Source organism: Pinus tabuliformis, chromosome X (assembly GCF_031772625.1).
Source record: "Pinus tabuliformis cultivar Carrire ecotype Pingquan chromosome X, CPIR1, whole genome shotgun sequence".
NCBI lineage: Eukaryota > Viridiplantae > Streptophyta > Pinopsida > Pinales > Pinaceae > Pinus > Pinus tabuliformis.
This window is the reverse complement of record NC_142308.1, coordinates 795,925,525-795,944,149: the sequence shown is the minus strand read 5'-3', so window position 1 is coordinate 795,944,149 and position 18,625 is coordinate 795,925,525. Positions and strand designations below refer to the sequence as shown.

At 38.3% G+C, this 18,625-nt stretch overlaps 1 protein-coding gene across 2 annotated transcripts in view; it reads left to right on the top strand.

The window, feature by feature from the left end:
- Nucleotides 1–18,625, top strand: part of ACS (acetyl-CoA synthetase) — a 288,618-nt gene that overhangs the window by 218,702 nt on the left and 51,291 nt on the right. For both annotated transcript variants that reach the window (XM_089446615.1, XM_089446614.1), the window contains 4 exons: nt 4,388–4,464; nt 4,763–4,841; nt 5,082–5,150; nt 5,262–5,437. In XM_089446615.1, the coding sequence (XP_089302741.1) occupies nt 4,388–4,464; nt 4,763–4,841; nt 5,082–5,150; nt 5,262–5,437 (401 nt within the window). The remainder of the gene's footprint in view (nt 1–4,387; nt 4,465–4,762; nt 4,842–5,081; nt 5,151–5,261; nt 5,438–18,625) is intronic.

The following is an 18,625-nucleotide window of genomic DNA, read 5'->3' as shown; positions in this document are numbered from 1 at the left end:
TCAAGTAGTTAGGGTTTAGGTTTCCTAGGGTTTGCACAATATCTAGGGTTTGTTCCAACAATTCAACTATGATGCCATCAATGACAACTTTATTCAACAGAGGTGGGGTGATATAGTACTGTAGTTCGAAAGAACTGTAGATGGGCAGGATCCTTGAGGAGTCCACCTCTCGGATCATTACCTTTGCTATGGAAGCCCAGATTAGAAGTAGTAGGATGGACCAGTGCCAATTGGTGCAGAGGAGTGTCAAAGTGACAGTTGCAGTGGCTAGGAGCGCCAGAGACTGAGCAGCGCAGAGCAGAGTTGGCAACAATGCAGAGTTAGCAGCAACACAGAGGCTTCAGAGGGTCAACGCAGAGACTAGCAACAGATGCAACATATTGAAAACATGTTTAGTTCAGTAATTTTGGATGCTTTTCTGTTGCTGATGCAGTAACAACAACAGTTGGAGAAGGTTGCAGTGCAGATGCAGTGTTGGCAGTGGCAGTGGCAACAATAGCAGAGATGCAAAACTTATGAGGGTTGCAGTACAGATGCACTGTTGGTAGTGGCAGGGTCAGCAGCAATACATATGCAGCATTTGCACTGTAGTTGGTGGGCAGTGATGTCAGACATCAACAACACAAAGGGAGATGTTAAAAAGAAGGGTGATGCTTCAGCAGGTTGCATTACTAGAGCACATTCCTCTCTAAGAGGGAGTGTTGATTTCTGATAGCATCGGATGTGCTCTAAGCCTCAAGATTTGCAGGGAGGCTAGGACACATGTATTCCACAATACCCAGAAATCATTTTGGGAAATTCCACTGGGAGACAATTTTATTGAAATAATTAATGATTTTGAATGGTTGCCTAAGTCTAAACTTAGGAAATTAAAATAATTAAAGGGTATTAATCAAACTGAGGGTGAAACTTCTAGAAGAAGACAGAGATCGAGTCAAAATGTTCTAAGCCATTGATTAGAATCTAATCTGGGACGTTGATTACTCAACTGGAGGATTATAAGAAGCACTTCGATGGGCATTTGGAAACACATTGGAGAGAGATCAAGAGATCGAATTTCTCAAAGAGGGCAGCTCAAGAGTTGCTAGAGAGAAGATCTAAGTGATTTCTTGTAGTGAGGGGTAGGGATAGTTCCAGTTGGAGAGTTTCGTGATCTGGGAATACATTATAGAGGAGGTAGAGAGAGATCCAAAAGAGGTAGCGCAGAGGCTACACTGGGCAGTGTAGGGCTACGTAGAGGTATCGTTGAGTCTTAGAGGAAATCCACAAATTTGTTGTAGAATCGATTTCCAGAGCCTGAAGATGGGGTGTGAGACCGGGAGGGCAGAAGTCGAAGTCTCAAAGGCAAATCGATCATCCATGAAGAGTGACGCAGTTCCCAGAAGTTGTGACACAAAGCAATGCAGTGATTGCACTGAAACTGAGCAGAGGCAGCTAGGGGCTGGCCATTCAGGGGCTAGATCAGTCATGGATCACCAGTGATAGCGTGAGGTACATCTCACTCATCTCTCTGACAGTCATATTCTCTGTATTGGATAGCCAACAAGGCATCCAAAGATTGTATTCAGAAAACTACTGCTTAATAATACAATCCCTCAGTTGCTGCACCGATTTTCCCACATTGGGTTTTTTTCGGGGACATTTGTCCAAGACTAACGGTGTCATGTGTTCTATATTTCTTTCTTGCTCAATTTCTTGTTTCCGCATTTAATTTAATTGGTGAAGGTTGCAATGTATTAGTTGCGGTATTTTCTGTAGGATGCAGTAAATAATTGTTTCAGTAATTAACAAATAGAAGGATATTAATCAGTTGTTGTAGTAGAAATTTGGGTCTTCCAAATTTTCATAGGTAGGAATCCCAAAATATAATGGTAGGTAGGGTTCGAGCAGTTTTATATATTTTTGGGATTTTTTGTTTTCATTTGAATTTTTTTGTGGCCTTTTCTCTTTTTGCAAGAAAAACAAACAATATTTTTTGATAAATCACTACATTTCTTAGGAAACATGTTTCTCATATAGAAACGAGAAACAATTGTTAGACATGATGTTTTTGATGCATTTCCTATTTCATATAGATTTCGAATAGAAAATGTCCTTGTCATTACTCTTCTAGTAATAGGGATCTATTAAAGTCTAAAATCATATCTCTCATAGGAATGATAGATTTCACTTGATCGATCATGTTACCAAATGTCTCATATATATTTCAAGGAGTAGGGAAATTTTTGTTAATGATCATTGATATTGACGTGGGCATGCAACTACATACTTGGAATTTGCCAAATATTTTGCATTCAATGCCCTTTGCTTTACATTCTTTCCCTCACTTGTCTTGGACTTCCCCTCCTTCATGAATCAATCGAGACCAATGCTATCAAAACCAGACTGGTCATCAAACCAAAAACCAGATTGGAATCAGAAAAGAACTGGACCAAAGAACTGGGAGCATGGATTGGGTGTATGGGTTGCTTGCATGGCCCAGGTATGTGGTTTGCATGGCCCAGGTGCATGGTCCGCTCGCATGGCCCAGGATGACCCAAAGTGACATGGTCAACATGGTCTGCAGTGTCGACAGTGACATGGTCAACATGGCCTGCAGTGGCCACAATGACATGGTCAACATAGCCCTGTGAAAATTAACATGCTAACTCAAATTTTGAATACGCAAAGTTTCTCATATATATAGCAAGGGTGCATACAACCAAAATAACATTGAGTGCAATCCATCTCGGAACCAAAAGTACATCAACAAAGAGGCTGTATATGGCCTCTAAAGTCCAAAAGAATGATGCTATAACAAATACCTACGTATCATCAAAATCATAGCCTATATTGGGATCCTCATCATGAATATTACCCTCTAAACATTAAAATAAGATTAAAAAAGCTTAACATGTCAAATTGAGATTTTGTTGTAGTGACTGATACATTTTTAATAGGGTCATGATAGAGGAGTTTGACAATCAGTGCCACCAATATTGAGGTACATAGAGGGCTTAGTTCTCTTGATCATTTGCTAGTTCCATACCCTCACGGAAATGTTGCAATCTTCCAAATTTGAAAACTTGAGTGAATTTAAAATTCTATTTTCTCCAATGTTGCGAAAATTGTTATTGGGATTTTAATTCGGCGAGGGGAAAAATCGGGAAATAATCGTAAAATACAAAAATATTCATTTTTTTCAAAATTTTTAATATCTAAAGCATCTACAACATAAAATAAATACATTGACACATAAATATGATAAAAGAACTAATATATAAAACGTGAAATATCATTTCTAGTGCACATCACACATAACAGTGAATCATGTCCTTAATAGTCAGTCCTGACTCCTGAGTCCCAACTCAGCCTCAAAATATCAACAAAAAATATAATAATGTATCTCATATCATGAGTCATAATGTCATATACAATGCAATGAACCAAATAACTAATACTACTGATTTCCTCTGCCCCTCTTGCAAGAAAATGCAATAGCTTTCCCTCTAGATGTAGATGCCGGTGGAGTTGGCAGTGGACTCTGCTGTGCTCTAGAAGCTGAAGAACTAGGAGCTACAGGAGGTAGACCACATCCTCTATTGGTAATAGGGGTAGCCTGGGTAGGTTGTGTCACCTCATCCTCATAAAAAATCGGCAAAAAAAAAGAAAAGAAAATTTCAAGCGTTTTTTTTTGTTGTTGAAAAAATCACTGAATTAATCGAGCGATATTATCAGGAAAATGAAAAAATCGCGATTTTTTGATGTTATCGCGATAAAATCGCAATTTCCGTAACACTGATTTTCTTCATATGAAATCCAATGAGGTTAGAACCACTCTCAAACATTCTGAAACAATTAATGGTAATGTTAACATTTTGATATTTTTACTTTAAGAATTTAACATTATTAATTACATAGCATTAGTAGGGCCCCAGAGTTGAATGTTATGCTGCCTCACTCATAAATTTTGTTTTATTTTTAAAGGATGTGTTATGATGGGCCTTAGTCACATTGTATGAAATTGGCCGGTTTTGTACAAAAGTGAAAAGAGGCCGGTTCAGTAACAAACCAGCCAATTCTGATTCTGTGCTATTGGTCGGATTGGTCAGGGCCTGACTAGTATAATGTGCATGTAGGATTTGGAATTAAGTCATATATGGCTAGAAACTTCTGTAATTAGATTGTGTGTAAACAAGATATTGAATTACTGGTAGACTATTAGATTTTTCCTTGCTGTCTTTCTTATACAATTCAGATGTATTCTCATTGTTAAAAATAATGAGGGTTCTAATATATTGTCTCCCATATTCTTTATCTCATGTTTTAATTGGAAAAGTTACTTTGAGTTTTATACATTTTCCCACAACAAACCAGTTAATTTTTTAAATGTCTTTTTATCTTGCAGTATGTTCGACATTATTCACGAAAATCCTTACGTGTTCTGGGAAGTGTTGGAGAACCCATAAACCCAGCAGCATGGAGGTGTGCAAATCTAGTGTGACATAGATACACCATGAGCTACTCATAGGGATCTATTGACATTATATTAATGGAAATTATTTCTTAATGCAGCAAGATCTTCATATTACCTTATGTGGTGTTTTAACTGTTGTGATCAAAAGCTCGTGGAAACCTCACAGGGTTTCTCTCTTATAGTTTACGAACTGGAACTTTATGTTTACTTCTCTCAGCATTTCACAGTTTATTTCCAAACAGCGAATCATCTCTTAATATTGTCATAACAAATTTTATCATAGCAATATTTTTGGCTTTTGTTTAGGTGGTTTTACAATGTTGTTGGAGATGGCCGATGCCCTATATCAGATACCTGGTGGCAAACTGAGACTGGTGGTTTTATGGTATACTTTATCAATATGCTTATAAGTTTTTGAACATTTTCAATCCACAAGTATATTGCTGTTCTTACAAGTTATTTTTCCAAATTAATTAAGCAAGAGTATTACTGTGCTGTTGTGAACTCTGCATTCTGCGCAAAAGAGACCAGCAAAACAATGTTTTTATGAGGCTACTGATACTGAAGTCAAAATGCCACACAACTTTGGAGCTTGATATCTCATTTTCTCCTGGTGTATTCACAGATCACCCCTTTACCAGGTGCTTGGCCACAGAAACCAGGTTCTGCCACTCTTCCATTCTTTGGTGTCGAGGTATACATCAAATTATTTCATTCAAAGCAATGATTAGTGTTTTAAAATGTACTATTCGATTGTTTTTGTATGGTAATTGACCAATTTAGCATCTTAAACCATTGTTTCCAGCCTGCTGTAGTAAACGAAAATGGGGTTGAATTGGAAGGAGAATGCAGTGGATTTTTGTGCATAAAGAGTTCATGGCCTGGTTGTTTCAGAACACTTTTTGGTGACCATGACAGATATGAAACAACCTACTTTAAACCCTTTAAAGGTTATTACTTCAGTGGTGATGGCTGCAACAGGTAAAGTTCTCGATAATTAGTTATGGATTCTTCTACAATAATGATATTATACATCATTGTTTTGGTAGAATTTTCTGCACTCATTGACTTTTAATGCAGAACAGAAATTTCACCTCTTTGACTAGAGGTTTCCCAGATCTTAACCCTGTGAATTTCCAGCTTTAGGGCTGTTATGAATTAGAGTATAAAATGGCAGCAGAAAAGGTACAATATTACTTTCTAACAGCCCAATCTTCTAGGAAATCCAAGGAGAAAAGATACCAAACAACCTGGATAAGTTTCATTCCTCTAGGGAAACTTATTTCACATGAACCAGATTTGAAAATTCACTTTTAAGCAGTTATACCAGCAGTAAAAACAGCAGGTATAATAGCAGACCAACAGCCCTTAGATTCATTAATGGTGATGTTAAATCACTTAACAATTGTCCTTTATGTCAAATCATTAAGACATATATGACTGTAAATAACAATATATGAAGAAAATATATGACTGAAAATCAAATAGGGAAAATGCACAAGTTTTGGACAGCTGAAAACTTCATTAACATGCTCAAGATGAGGTACATGTACATACCATAATCTTCTCTCAAGGTTAGTACAAGTCTATTAAATCACCAAAACTTGAGTTAGGGAACATGAAAGCCCTAGTTGAACCAAGGAGCTATAACATGCAAGAATCTCTCCAACAAGTCCTCCATGGAAAGACATCCTTTTCTCTCCTAATCCTCAAAAGATACCCTAGGGTTTAATTAAGAACCCTAATCTCAAACCTCGAAGGGATAAACTCTAATGCTAGATTTCCAAGATGCTCCAAGATACTTGAAGAAAACCAAGAAACCCTAGCATCTCCAATAGAGAGATAAAGTAGAAGTGAAGATCCAAGAGAAAGAAAGAAGAGTGATAATCACTAATGTCTCCTTTGCAAGAGCAAACCCTAGTCACAAGAACGAACTCCAAATGAACATGTCTCCTTTAGGATTCATAACTCCACCTAGGGTTCATGATGAAACTATAGCAACTTCCTCCAAGAAGCTAAGTACAGAGAGAAGAGGTACAATGATGTGATGTGATTATTATGAGAAGGACACTCTCCTTCCTCTATTTATATTAGTAGTATGGGAGGCCAATAAAAAAATGTGGGTCTAAGCCCTTTCAAGAAACCTATAATGAGCAGTTGTAGGCTAACACAAGTGAAGCATTCCACTCCAAGGGTACATATTTGATGCTCCAAAGTGAATTCATATGCAATAAGGGATTCAAGATGATGTAGTTGCAGAAGGTAAGTCCACATATGTTAAAAATGGAAACTAGGGCCAAACTCCATGTCGGTCATCTTATTTCTGGCAGCTAATATTTTTCTTGGATCCCTCTCATTGAGAGGTGTAGGATTGATTGTTATGAATAAATATATAGGAAATAATGTAAATGACAATAATCTTAAATAAATATTAGTTAATTAGTAATTAGGTTTAAGAGGCATGTCTAAATGAAACATGGCTCTCCATGAAGAGACACCTGCTTGGTATATAAGCAAGCCTCTCATTCTCATTGTATCAATCATTCTTATTCACACATTTAACATATAATATTTGTATCCTCATGGATATCTTTATATTCCAAGTCTTCAGGAGTAATTAATCTGAAGAAGGAACTTTGTTCGCTTCATTTGGTATCAGAGCCACATTGGCTGATCACCAGTGCTTTGGCCATCAACCCTTTGCCAGTTCGTTGTTGTTCGAAATCAGGCTTTTAGCCACACATATAGGGAGGTTCTCCATTTTTTCGTTAGGGCTGTGGCCATTAAGAACAAAAGAAAAAAAAATAACTATACAAAAAATTTTGTTCAAAATTAGGCTTTTAGCCATACATATAGGGAGGTTCTCCAATTTTTCGTTAGGGATGTGGCCATTAAGGAAAAAAAAAACTATACAAAAAATTATATTGAAAGAAAAAATATAAGTAAAAAAAAACCAAACAAAAAAACAACGATAGCTGCACGGACCGCTCTGGCTGCAACTATCCATCACCAACGCAGCTGCCACTAGAGCACACTACACCCACACCCATAATCGCCGTAGCCACCACCAGAGCAAAGCCACGTCCACACCCATATTCATAGCTGCACACAAACACAACTGTTGATACAACCCCAACTGCATATCTGCCAACAGAGCGACGACCGCCACCCAATAGGCCATCCACCTCGACCTTAACCGGTTGGTAATGACATTATATGTAATAAAAAAAATTATATAACAAAAGAAAACTTATATATAAAAAGGTTTGATATAAGTTACAGCGTGGTTGCCAGAGCCGCCAATTGATTTTGAAGTTTCCCCTGTTCTCGCATCCGCCTTGCTGCTTCCACTTTCGTCCAACCTACATATAACCACATCGCCTGCATATAACGATATCGACTCCAGATCTCCGCCGCCGCCATTACATAGCCACTCGATTCAGCTTGCTCGTTTCGCTTGTTCTTCGCCTCTGCTGCACCATCAAACCATCATTGTCAGCCCACCACTACTCCACAAACCCTCACTACATCCACAACTTTGTTGCTGTTTGTCGAACCAACCGTAGCTGCCAGGGTCAAATCTGTAGTAGGAAGGAAGCCACTGCTGTCCACCCCATAAACCTTGTAAAACCGGCCTGCCGTCCGTCCGCACACCACACTTCCAGTTGTCCGCTCATCTTCCCCTCCACCTCTATCGAGCTGTAGTCATAATTTTCCTTGTCCGCATTATTCCCTGGTCACTCCTCCATTGCCGACTAACCTTGCCACTTGTTCCATGCCATTCGACCGCCTTCATCTCGTTGACTTCCAACCTGCCTCGACCGCCGTTCTCTCCAGCGTTGTTTGACCAATCCAATGTGCTGCGATTTGTCGTGTGCCTCTATCGGTCAAGCGACGTCACACCCGCCCATATTCGTACTCTTTCATACAGTGCATAAGTAAAAGGTTATATAATTATATAATTAAATTTATATAATAATTAAAGTTATATATTAATTATATAGTTTTAATTAAGATAATTACATATTATTAAAAAAATATTATTATAAAAAAAAGTCTCAATCAAAAAAGTAAAAATAAAAATTGGGATACAAGGTATAATCCCAAGGTATCTAGAAGTATAACAAGCTAAGTCAATTTAAAAAAAAAAAAAAATATGGAATCTCTAAGTAATGAACAAAAACAATCATTCGCAAGAGATATAGAACAATTAATGACAATACTTGAGCGACAACACGCTGATTTTAATGAAGAGAGAGAAAATGGAATCCATATTCCAAGTTGAATGTTGATCATCACTCCCACAAAATGATGTAATCCAGTGTACTAAGAAAGTGCAGCTAAAAGATCAAGAGAATGACAAAACAACCGAACTTCAGCAAAACAAGAAAGCATTAGAACACAAACATAAAAATCTTGTTGAGAAGCATTACAAAGAAGTAATGAAAAAGGATGAAGAAATCTCTCGTCTCAAGGACCACGTTGAAAAATTACTGGCACAAGTGAAGAAGACTATGGTCACAAAGAAAGAACTCAAGAAGCATTTATCAGAACAAGAAGAGGAAACCTTGCATTTAAAGAACCTTAATAAAAATTATTAGAACAAATCAGAAACTTAAGGATGATAAGTTAGAGCAATTCACTCAAGAAGAAGTGTCGAAATCTCCAATCGTAGCAGTCCAAGTTGAAAATAAGGGAACAAATACCGATCGAGTGAATATGACAACTCAAGAAGACAAGTCAGTTGAAAAAACAACACACTTAGATGTTGCAATTTAGACAATGAACATCCCAAGTGAATGTTCTATAACCAACTCAACAAAATCTTCGCCAAAAGAAAATAAAAAAATTGCCAAATGCCCAATAAGGGAAAGTCAAACCAAAAAAGTTCCATATCGACATCCGAATCATGAGTGTATACAACTCAATCAAGCTACGTATCGGGACCACACAGAACAGAAACAACAAACTGATGTTCTAGAGAAGAGTGATGTAACCTCAGTCTAGTCCTATGTTGACAAGTCGTTACAAAATTCTAGTGATCTGAATATTACACGGAAGATTAATCTAGGATGGCCTGATCCCTTCTCGGTGCGACAATTTTGTTTGTCACTTAGAAGATCATATCAACTTGTATCGATGAAGATCACTGTTCCGAGACAGAAAGACATTTGAAGCCGAAAAAGAGATCAAGCCTTTTTCATTAACAAGCTTCAGGACAAATCTTTTTGAGGAGGAAGGCAATGTTTTTTTCAAAGGAAAAATCGTAGTCTTTTCATTATGGGGAAAAAATTACATGTAGTAGATGCCTACAGGCATATGCGATAACTATAGGTCGAGGACCTTTTCAAAATAATAGCCATTTCAAAAAGTATGGCCTTGCCATTTCCTGTACCAATGTTCAGTTCGTGTGACTCTTTTTCAGCAGAAATATAAATATATACATATTGTTTATAGTTGTATATTAACACAAAAATAAAAATATACTTAAGGCCTTTCTGCCCTATAGTATTCCTGATCTATATATGGCCTGTGATGATACTGATAGATCTCTGATCCCTGCTGTTCATCGATTATCCACAAGCCTCTGGGTAATAGCAAGCCCTCCTTGGAAAGTTTGTCAGCATCTTCATTGTGTTCCCTGTATATATGATGACAAGAGGTTGTATTAAAAACTGCTTTGAGATTGTAGACTTCGTCCAAAATATTTTGTAGAGAAATAGCATGACAATGATTTTTGTTATTGAACCAATTGATGATAATTTGTGAGTCTCCAAAGATTTGTATGGAAGTGCAGTTATGAGCATGTGCAAAATGGAGCAAGTGTCTGAGAGTGATAAGCTCAGCGAAATTATTTGTTCCCTCCCCTAGTCCTAAATGGACTTTGTAGTAATGCTGTTTCGAGAGGTATAATAAGAAACCCCCTCCGTAGCCATGTGGTTGAGCAGCCCCATCAAAGAAAGCCCACGATTGCGATTTATCAATCCGACTAGGTCCTGAGATTTTGCGAGTGTGTGCCTTTGCCTCTTCAAGGATGTCATGATAGACTGCCACTGCCTTTGCAATGAGCAATGGCTAGTGGGCGGATTCGTTCTTAAAAATAAGGCGGTTCCGGGTGAGCCATAAGGTCCAGCAGATTATTGAGGTAAACATTGTGCTTTTGCTCCCTTGTGATCAGTAGTCCAATTGTTCCATGCTTGTGAGATAGAAGTACCCTGCCATGCATTCCGCATAGACAGATGAGTGCCAGAAATAAGTGGCAGATGGACAGAGCAAGAATAGGTGCTCGTTTGATTCAAATGCTTGTTTACATAATATACACCAAATCGGGCTGTGTATGGATCTGCGCATAAGGGCTTCACTTGTGGGAGTGTTATTGCTTAATACACTCCACATGAAGAGACGTGCCGGTGGTGGAGTTTTCAATCTCCATATCTGTTGCCACCATGCATTAGTGTGCGTGGGCTTATGGTCCAGTAGCAGATGTTATAGCCCAGTTTAAGAGTGTATTTCCCATGCTCAGCTGGGATCCATGCTAATACATCAGGGTCCTGATTGAGAGTTACATGCGCTTTGGACAATGCCAATGAGTTAATTAGTAATTAGGTTAAAGAAGCATGTCTAAATGAGACATGGCTCTCCATGAAGAGACACCTGCTTGGTATACAAGCAAGCCTCTCATTCTCATTGTATCAATCATTCTTATTCACACATTTAATATATAATATTTGTATCCTCATGGATATCTTGATATTCCAAGTCTTTTGGAGTAATTAATCTGAAGAAGGAACTTTGTTCGCTTCATTGATCTAAAGATCATCCGATTCCGATAAGTATTCATGGAGTTATGAATTTATTTGTGTTATAAGACAATTTGTCAAAGTCGGCCAGCAACCAAATAAATCCTACATGTGCTCAACATTTTAGTATAAAAGGAGATAAATTGAGAATCATTTCATACACACACTTCTATCTTGATTTCTCTCCACTTGTCTTGGGTTTTAGTGGAAGAGAAATCTAGGAGGGGAAGTCCTAGATGTTGGAGGAAAAGAGGCTGCCCTAGCCGCAGCAAAGAAGGCAGCCCAGCGAAGTGATGGAAGGGTTCTACGCATTGACCTAAAGGAGCTCAAGAAAGAAGCCTAACACTATCCTAAGGCAGCGCTAACGCAGTCCTAGAAGGCAACCCTAACGCTATCCTAAACATACCTATGGTGCCCTAGCCGCAGGCGTATGGTGCCTTAGACGCAGGACTACTGCGGTTGAAAAGGAGGATTGTTTTAAGGCCTAAAAGAAGGCACCGAGCTGCTGGAAGGAGGCCAAGCGTAGCCCGAGTTGAAGAAGGGTTGTTTGGGGCAGCAAAAAGGTGGGCTGTAGGTGACGTGGGACTGTGGTAGGCCGTAGTGCTAACCACCTCAAAACAGGGACAGCGTGGAGAGTTTGAGGGTTCAAACATGCCCTGAACAACAACGTGCTAGGGGAGGTGTCTCATAAGAGTATACCGCAGTTTTCTTGAGGGCTGTTTGAGGACTGTAGGGCTGTCTAGTGCCCTAACAAGATCAACCATAAACAACAAGGTATGGCAAGGCTATTGGGACAACAACAAGGTATGACAAGGCTATTGGACAACAACAAGGTACGGCAATGGCATAGTGCAATAATGGCACAATTAGCATGACTGTTAGGGACAAAAACTACAACAATATAACTAGGCAGCTGCAAGCATGGAGCTACATGGGACAACTGCATAGTAAATGGGACAACAAAGGAATGCTAAGGCAAACATGGGACAACAACAAGCATGGATAGCATGGCAAGCATAACAAGCTTGGACGACATGGCAAGCATAGTAAGCTTGGACAACATGGCAAGCATAGCAAGCATGGACAACATGACAAGCATGGAGAACATGGCAAGCATAACAAGCATGGACAACATGACAAGAATGGACAACATGGAAAGCGTGGTGCTGCAAGCACATGAGACTTGCTGTATGACAACATGGTGCAACAATACAATTGGGACAACAGTATGGCAACGATGTGACAACATGGTGCAACAATGGCACATGGGACAACAAGTACATGGTGCAACAAGGTGCAACAATAGTACTTGGGACAACAATGATACTTGGTGTGGCAAGTACATGGTATAGTCATGATTGGTGAAGCATGATGAGATGTAGCATAGTGATGATGGGTGTAACATGGTGCAGCATGGTGAGGTGCAACATGATGATGAGGAACAACACAATGATAGGTGCAGCAAGGCGATGGAGTCACCTTGGAGAATTAGTTGAAGCAACATGTCTTCAACTTAGTTCAGCGACCTCATGTATCACCTTCTTGGAGATGATCTTTGCTATTATTTAGATAAGTCAAAGTGTTGACTTCTATTGTAAATGTACTCTCTCTCTCTCTGCTGAACTATTGAAGAACATATTGTTGGCCGGATAAATTGTTCTTGCGGACAAGACCAATCTCTCTAGTATCTACAGATATCTAGCGACAAGTAAGACAAGCAAATTCTACCTTTCTCTAAATATTGCGATTTATAAATAAAAGCCAAGAGATGTTTTAGACCCTACCTCAAGTCCAATGCTAGTTTGTGGCAGCCACGCTCCGACCGTCCAAATGAGTTTCCTTTTAAAGAACCTGCAAACACAAACAAGCACACATCAAATAACACCTGCATAGCCAATATAATAAATCATATTTATCATGATGATCAAGGAATTCATGAAATAAACCATAGAAGATAGCTTATTGAGAAAAATGAACTTGATTGTATTAACTTTAAACAAAGAAGAACTTTACAACCTTGGTGCCTTGATGTTGTACAAGCTCCTCCCAAGGTCCAGCAAGAATCTCCTCTAATTTGACAAGCTTCACACTCTTCCCAATGAGATCAAAAGATATGTAATCTCTCCTTTCAAGCTCAATCAGGAAGGAGTTCTCCCTAGTTGAGAGGGAGTGTTAAAATTGGCAACTAGGGCGAAACTCCATAGGGGTCATCTTATTTATGGCAACTGATATTTTTCTTGGATCATCGAGAGGTGTAGGATTGATCTAAATATCATCCGATTCCGATAAGTATTCATGGAGTGATGAATTTATTTGCGTTATAACACAATTCGTCAAGGTTGGCCAACAACCAAATAAACCCCACATGTGCTCAACGTTTTAGTATAAAAGGAGATGACTTGAGAGTCATTTCATACACACACTTCTATCTTGATTTCTCTCCACTTGTCTTGGGTTTTAGTGGAAGAGAAATCTAGGAGTGGAAGCCCTAGACGTTGGAGGAAAAGAGGTTGCCCTAGCCACAACAAGGAAGGGAGGCCAACAAAGCGATGGAAGGGTTCTATGCGTTGACCTATAGGAGCTCAAGGAAGAAGCCTAACACTATCCTAAGGCAGTCCTAGAAGACAACGCTAACGCTATCCTAAACATACCTATGGTGCCCTAGCCACAGGCATATGGTGCCCTAGACACAGGACTAATGCGACTGAAAAGGAGGACTATTTTAAGGCCTAAAACAAGGCACCAAGCTGCTGGAAGGAGGCCGAGGGTAGGTCGAGTTGAAGAAGGGTTGTTTGGGGCAGCGAAAAGTTGGGCTGTAGGTGACATCGTGGGACTGTGGTAGGCCGCGGTCATAACCACCTCAAAATAGGGAGAGCATGGAGAGTTTGAGGGTTCAAACATGCCCTGAACAACAACGTGCTAGGGGAGGTGTCTCATGAGAGTATACCATAGTTTTCTTGAGGGCTGTTCGAGGACTGTAGGGCTGCCTAGTGCCCTAACCAGATTAGTCACGAATAATAAGGTATGGCAAGGCTATTGGGACAACAACAAGGTATGACAAGGCTATTGGACAACAATAAGGTATGGCAATGGCATAGTGCAATAATGGCACAATTAGCATGATTGTTAGGGACAATAGCTACATCAATATAACTAGGCAACAACAAGCATGGAGTTGTATGGGACAACTGCATAGTAAATGGGACAACAAAGGAATGCTAAGGCAAACATGGGACAACATGGAAAGCATAGCAAGCTTGGACAACATGGCAAGCGTAGCAAGCTTGGACAGCATGGACATCACGACAAGCATGGACAACATGGCAAGCATGGTGCTGCAAGCACATGAGACAAGCTGTATGACAACATGGTGCAACAATACAATTGGGACAACGGTATGGAAAACATGGAATGGCAACAGTGTGACAGCATGGTGCAGCAATGGCACATGGGACAACAAGTACATGGTGCAACAAGGTGTAACAGTAGTACTTGGGACAACAATGATACTTGGTGCGGCAAGTACATGGTATAGTCATGATTGGTGAAGCATGATGAGATGCAACATAGTGATGATGGGTGTAGCACGATGAGGTGCAACATGATGATGAGGAGCAACACAATGATAGGTGCAGCAAGGCAATGGAGTCACCTTGGAGAATCAATTGAAGCAGCGTGTCTTCAACTGAGTTCAACTACCTCATGTATCATCTTCTTGAAGATGATCAATGTTATTATTTAGATAAGTCAAAGTGTTTACCTTTGTTGTAAATGTACTATCTCTCTCTCTCTCTCTCTCTATCTCTTTGCTGAACTATTGAAGGACATATAAGAAGAATTGATCAAGGGTTTCCCCACATTAGGGTTTGTCCTTGGCTAGCGCGACATCTTGTGTCCTCTTATCTTGGCTTGTCTTCTGCAATTTATGTTTATGTTCTATCTGCAGTTTACTGAAATTTTGACGTGATTGCTAATCTGGAAAAGATATTGAGCTAACTGTGAAAATTGAAATAAATTGCTCTAAGCATAGAACATACCAAAAATTAACAACATAGCTCTATAACAAGCTCCCATGACCTCCATTGATCCTCCTTAGAAATGTACTCCTTTGGGTCAACTATGCCCTACAAGAACAATGTCACTTGCTAGTCATCTCCGAGCCAACTCCAAGCCTCCAAAAAAGAATATAGGTGTTACGAACAAAGTTCGTATACTCATGAATAAAATACTGCAGAAGACTAGGAACATGAAGATCTCCATTGCGGATACAAGAATATATATTAAAATGTATGAATGAGAATGATCATAGAAATGAGAGTGAGGACCTGCTTGTATACCCTAGGCAGGTACCTTTTCACGTACAATCATGTCCTTAGAGACATGCCTCTTCATTATTAACTACTAGTTAATTAATTGTTATTTATGTTTATTATTGTTTACTATTTTATTATTTTTATATAAATTATATTCATAACATTGCCTTCCTCTTCAAAAAGCTTTGTCCTCAAAGCTTATTGCTTAACAAGGCGTCTCCTTTGTTTCTTGGTCTTTTAATGTTTTCATATCTTTCTGAGTTCTTTGAATTTGTCATCTCAGTTGATACATGATGATAGGATCCTCTAAGTGATAAACATAATTGTTGCACTAAGAAGGGATCTGGCCATCCTAAATCAATCTTCTATGGAATCATTCGGTTATTGGAAACTTGTGATGAATTGTTATCACCAGAGTAAATTGTGCAAACTGCAGTATTCTTCGGAACATAAGTTTGTTGTTTAAGTTCTGAGTGATAAGCATTCGTAGATTTTTTGAGATGTCCATTATTCTGATTCAGTTGTAGATAAGGAGTTCTTTTGGTTTGACTTTCCCTTATCATGTGTGTGACAATTCCCTGATTTACTTCAGGTACTGATGTTGTTGAGTTGGTTACAAAATCTTCGATTGGAATTTTCATTATTTGAACTACAACATCTGAGTGTGTTTTTTCTTCAACTGACTTGTCTTCTTCTTGAATTGCGCTGTTCACTAGATTAGTGTTCATTCCTTTCTCTTCAACTTGAATTTCTACATTTGAATATTTCGATGCTTCCTTGTCAATAAGCTGTTGTACCTTGTTTTCCAAAGACTTCTTGTCCTTCTTAAGCTTCTTAATTTGCGTCAGTAATTTTTCACTATGGTACTTAAGGCGAGAAACTTCTTCATTTTTTTAGAGGTAATTTTGTCAACTTCTCTTTGCATATTTTGTAATACTTTTTTACTTTCTTGAAAAATTACTTTGGAATATCTTGTATGTCTTCTAGCGTTATTGAATTTGGCTTCAATGTAATATCTTGAAGTGTTATTTTTTTCTTTTTTGTATGAAAATGTCAAGAACTTTTTCTTCGTATTTAGGATAAAGGATCCTAGGGTTTCCATCCAAGGTGAACCCAAAATAATGTCACCTTGATTGTTCCATAGGGTTTGAACGAAGAATTGCGATGTAAATGTATAATCCCCAATGTTTAATTGTAAATTGGTTATGTCATATTGTTTTTTGTTAAGAGAGTCTAATCTTTCGATTATATTTGACTCGGGAATCACTAATTGGTTTGCGATTTTAGGGTTTATATAATTTTTACCTTTGATTGGCAAAATAGAAATAGTGACATTTTTCCCTGCAAGAGTCCCCTTAATTTTAAATAGCATTGGGGCACAACTAAATAAAGTTTATGAAAATCTTCCTTTTGTTATTTCTGAATTAGGCTCCATTTTTGCTTCATGTAGATGAGCTTAGGGGTCTAAAAATAACCTTTTGATTTTCAAGATAATTTTAACTCCCCTTTTAATAACTTTTAATCAAATGTATATAGTTTTATAATTTATATTCTTTAATATGTGTTTTTTTCTTTTTCTTTTGTTTTTCGTTCTTTTTATTAAACCTCCTTTTTGTTTAATATGGTGACGTTTTACATATCTTTAACTTTCTTTTTTTTTAAATTTCTTGATGAAAATTTCTAAATACCCTTAATGACTTGTCTTCTTTCTGGCTCCAATTATAATGATTTATGGCAAGTGTAAATTTAGTTGATCTCTCGTAAGTATGGAGAGGCGTCTTTTTATTGATGGTCACAATGTTTCGTAATACATCCATTTAATTCTCTCCAACGCTATTATGACGATTATCGACTATTCTTTATTAATTTGGGTTTTTATTTATTTTTTATTTGTGAATCTTAATTTGAATTAGTAATCGATGTCTGTAATGGTCACATCTTTCTACAATGGAATCAATTTGGGATTAAGGACCCCTCACTAGCAATATCTGTTTGAACTTTGAATGAGGATCCACTTAATACAAAAATATTATGACTTCGGTCTTAGGGATTTTGTGACTTCGTTGTTCGGTGGTAAAATGACAATTTCAAATCTGTCTATGTTGCATGGGGACCTGTCCCCATCAAAATTCATGGTGTTTCCTTCATCCCGATGATCTGAGTACTTTATAACTCGTCGACAACTTCCTTGATTGGCGAGGGACTCCACTGGGGACTTGGGGACTTCCATGCCATCCCTCGAAAAATCGGGGACTTTTCGAGGGACTTGAATGTTGAAGGAAATGTAACTAGGTTCGGTCTTCAAAAATGTACTTTTGATATTTGTATTTATTTAAGAAAAGAAATATTATTTTTATAATATATATCAATGAGTTTCTTGCTCATTGAAGTAAGTCTAGCACATGTCAAAGTGCTATAGGTGAGTCAAAAGAGTCAAAAGAATTATGTTGAAGACCTTAAAGGTATGTTACATTATGTATACTTATGTATAAAAGTTAAAGAAGACACCTCCAAGCAAAGTCAAGTCTCCTCCAAGCAAAGACACCATCAAAAGAAGCAATGGCACCATTAAAAGCCCCTAATGTAGCAAAGAAAGTCAAGTCGGCCTCAAAGCAACAAGTCGGCCTAAAGGAGGGACAATCTATATATAGAGGTTGTCCCCTCCTCTAAAGATAACAAATTCATATCTCTGAAATCTGCAACATAAGGAGGCAAGAAAACGATAGTAAAAGGATGAAAGAAAGGTCTCCAAGGACAACGAAGGAGAAGTCACCACCGAAGATTTAACCACTGTTTTCTAGGGTTAATGCAATCACATGTGCGAGAAAAGATAGGATAGTCTGTGATTATATCAGCAGTAAGGTCACAGTCACATGTTCATCATTGTTTGGGCTAGAAATTAGGTCTACATGGCCTGTCAAGTCAAGTGAAGTAGATTTTCTCTCTATCGAAGGAAAAAGTACCCTAATTATCTAGGGTACCTCCCACACGTGCGAGAATTAGGGCTGCAGTGTTGTCACACTAAGCCTTCCACCGTAGACGAAGAATGAACTCGA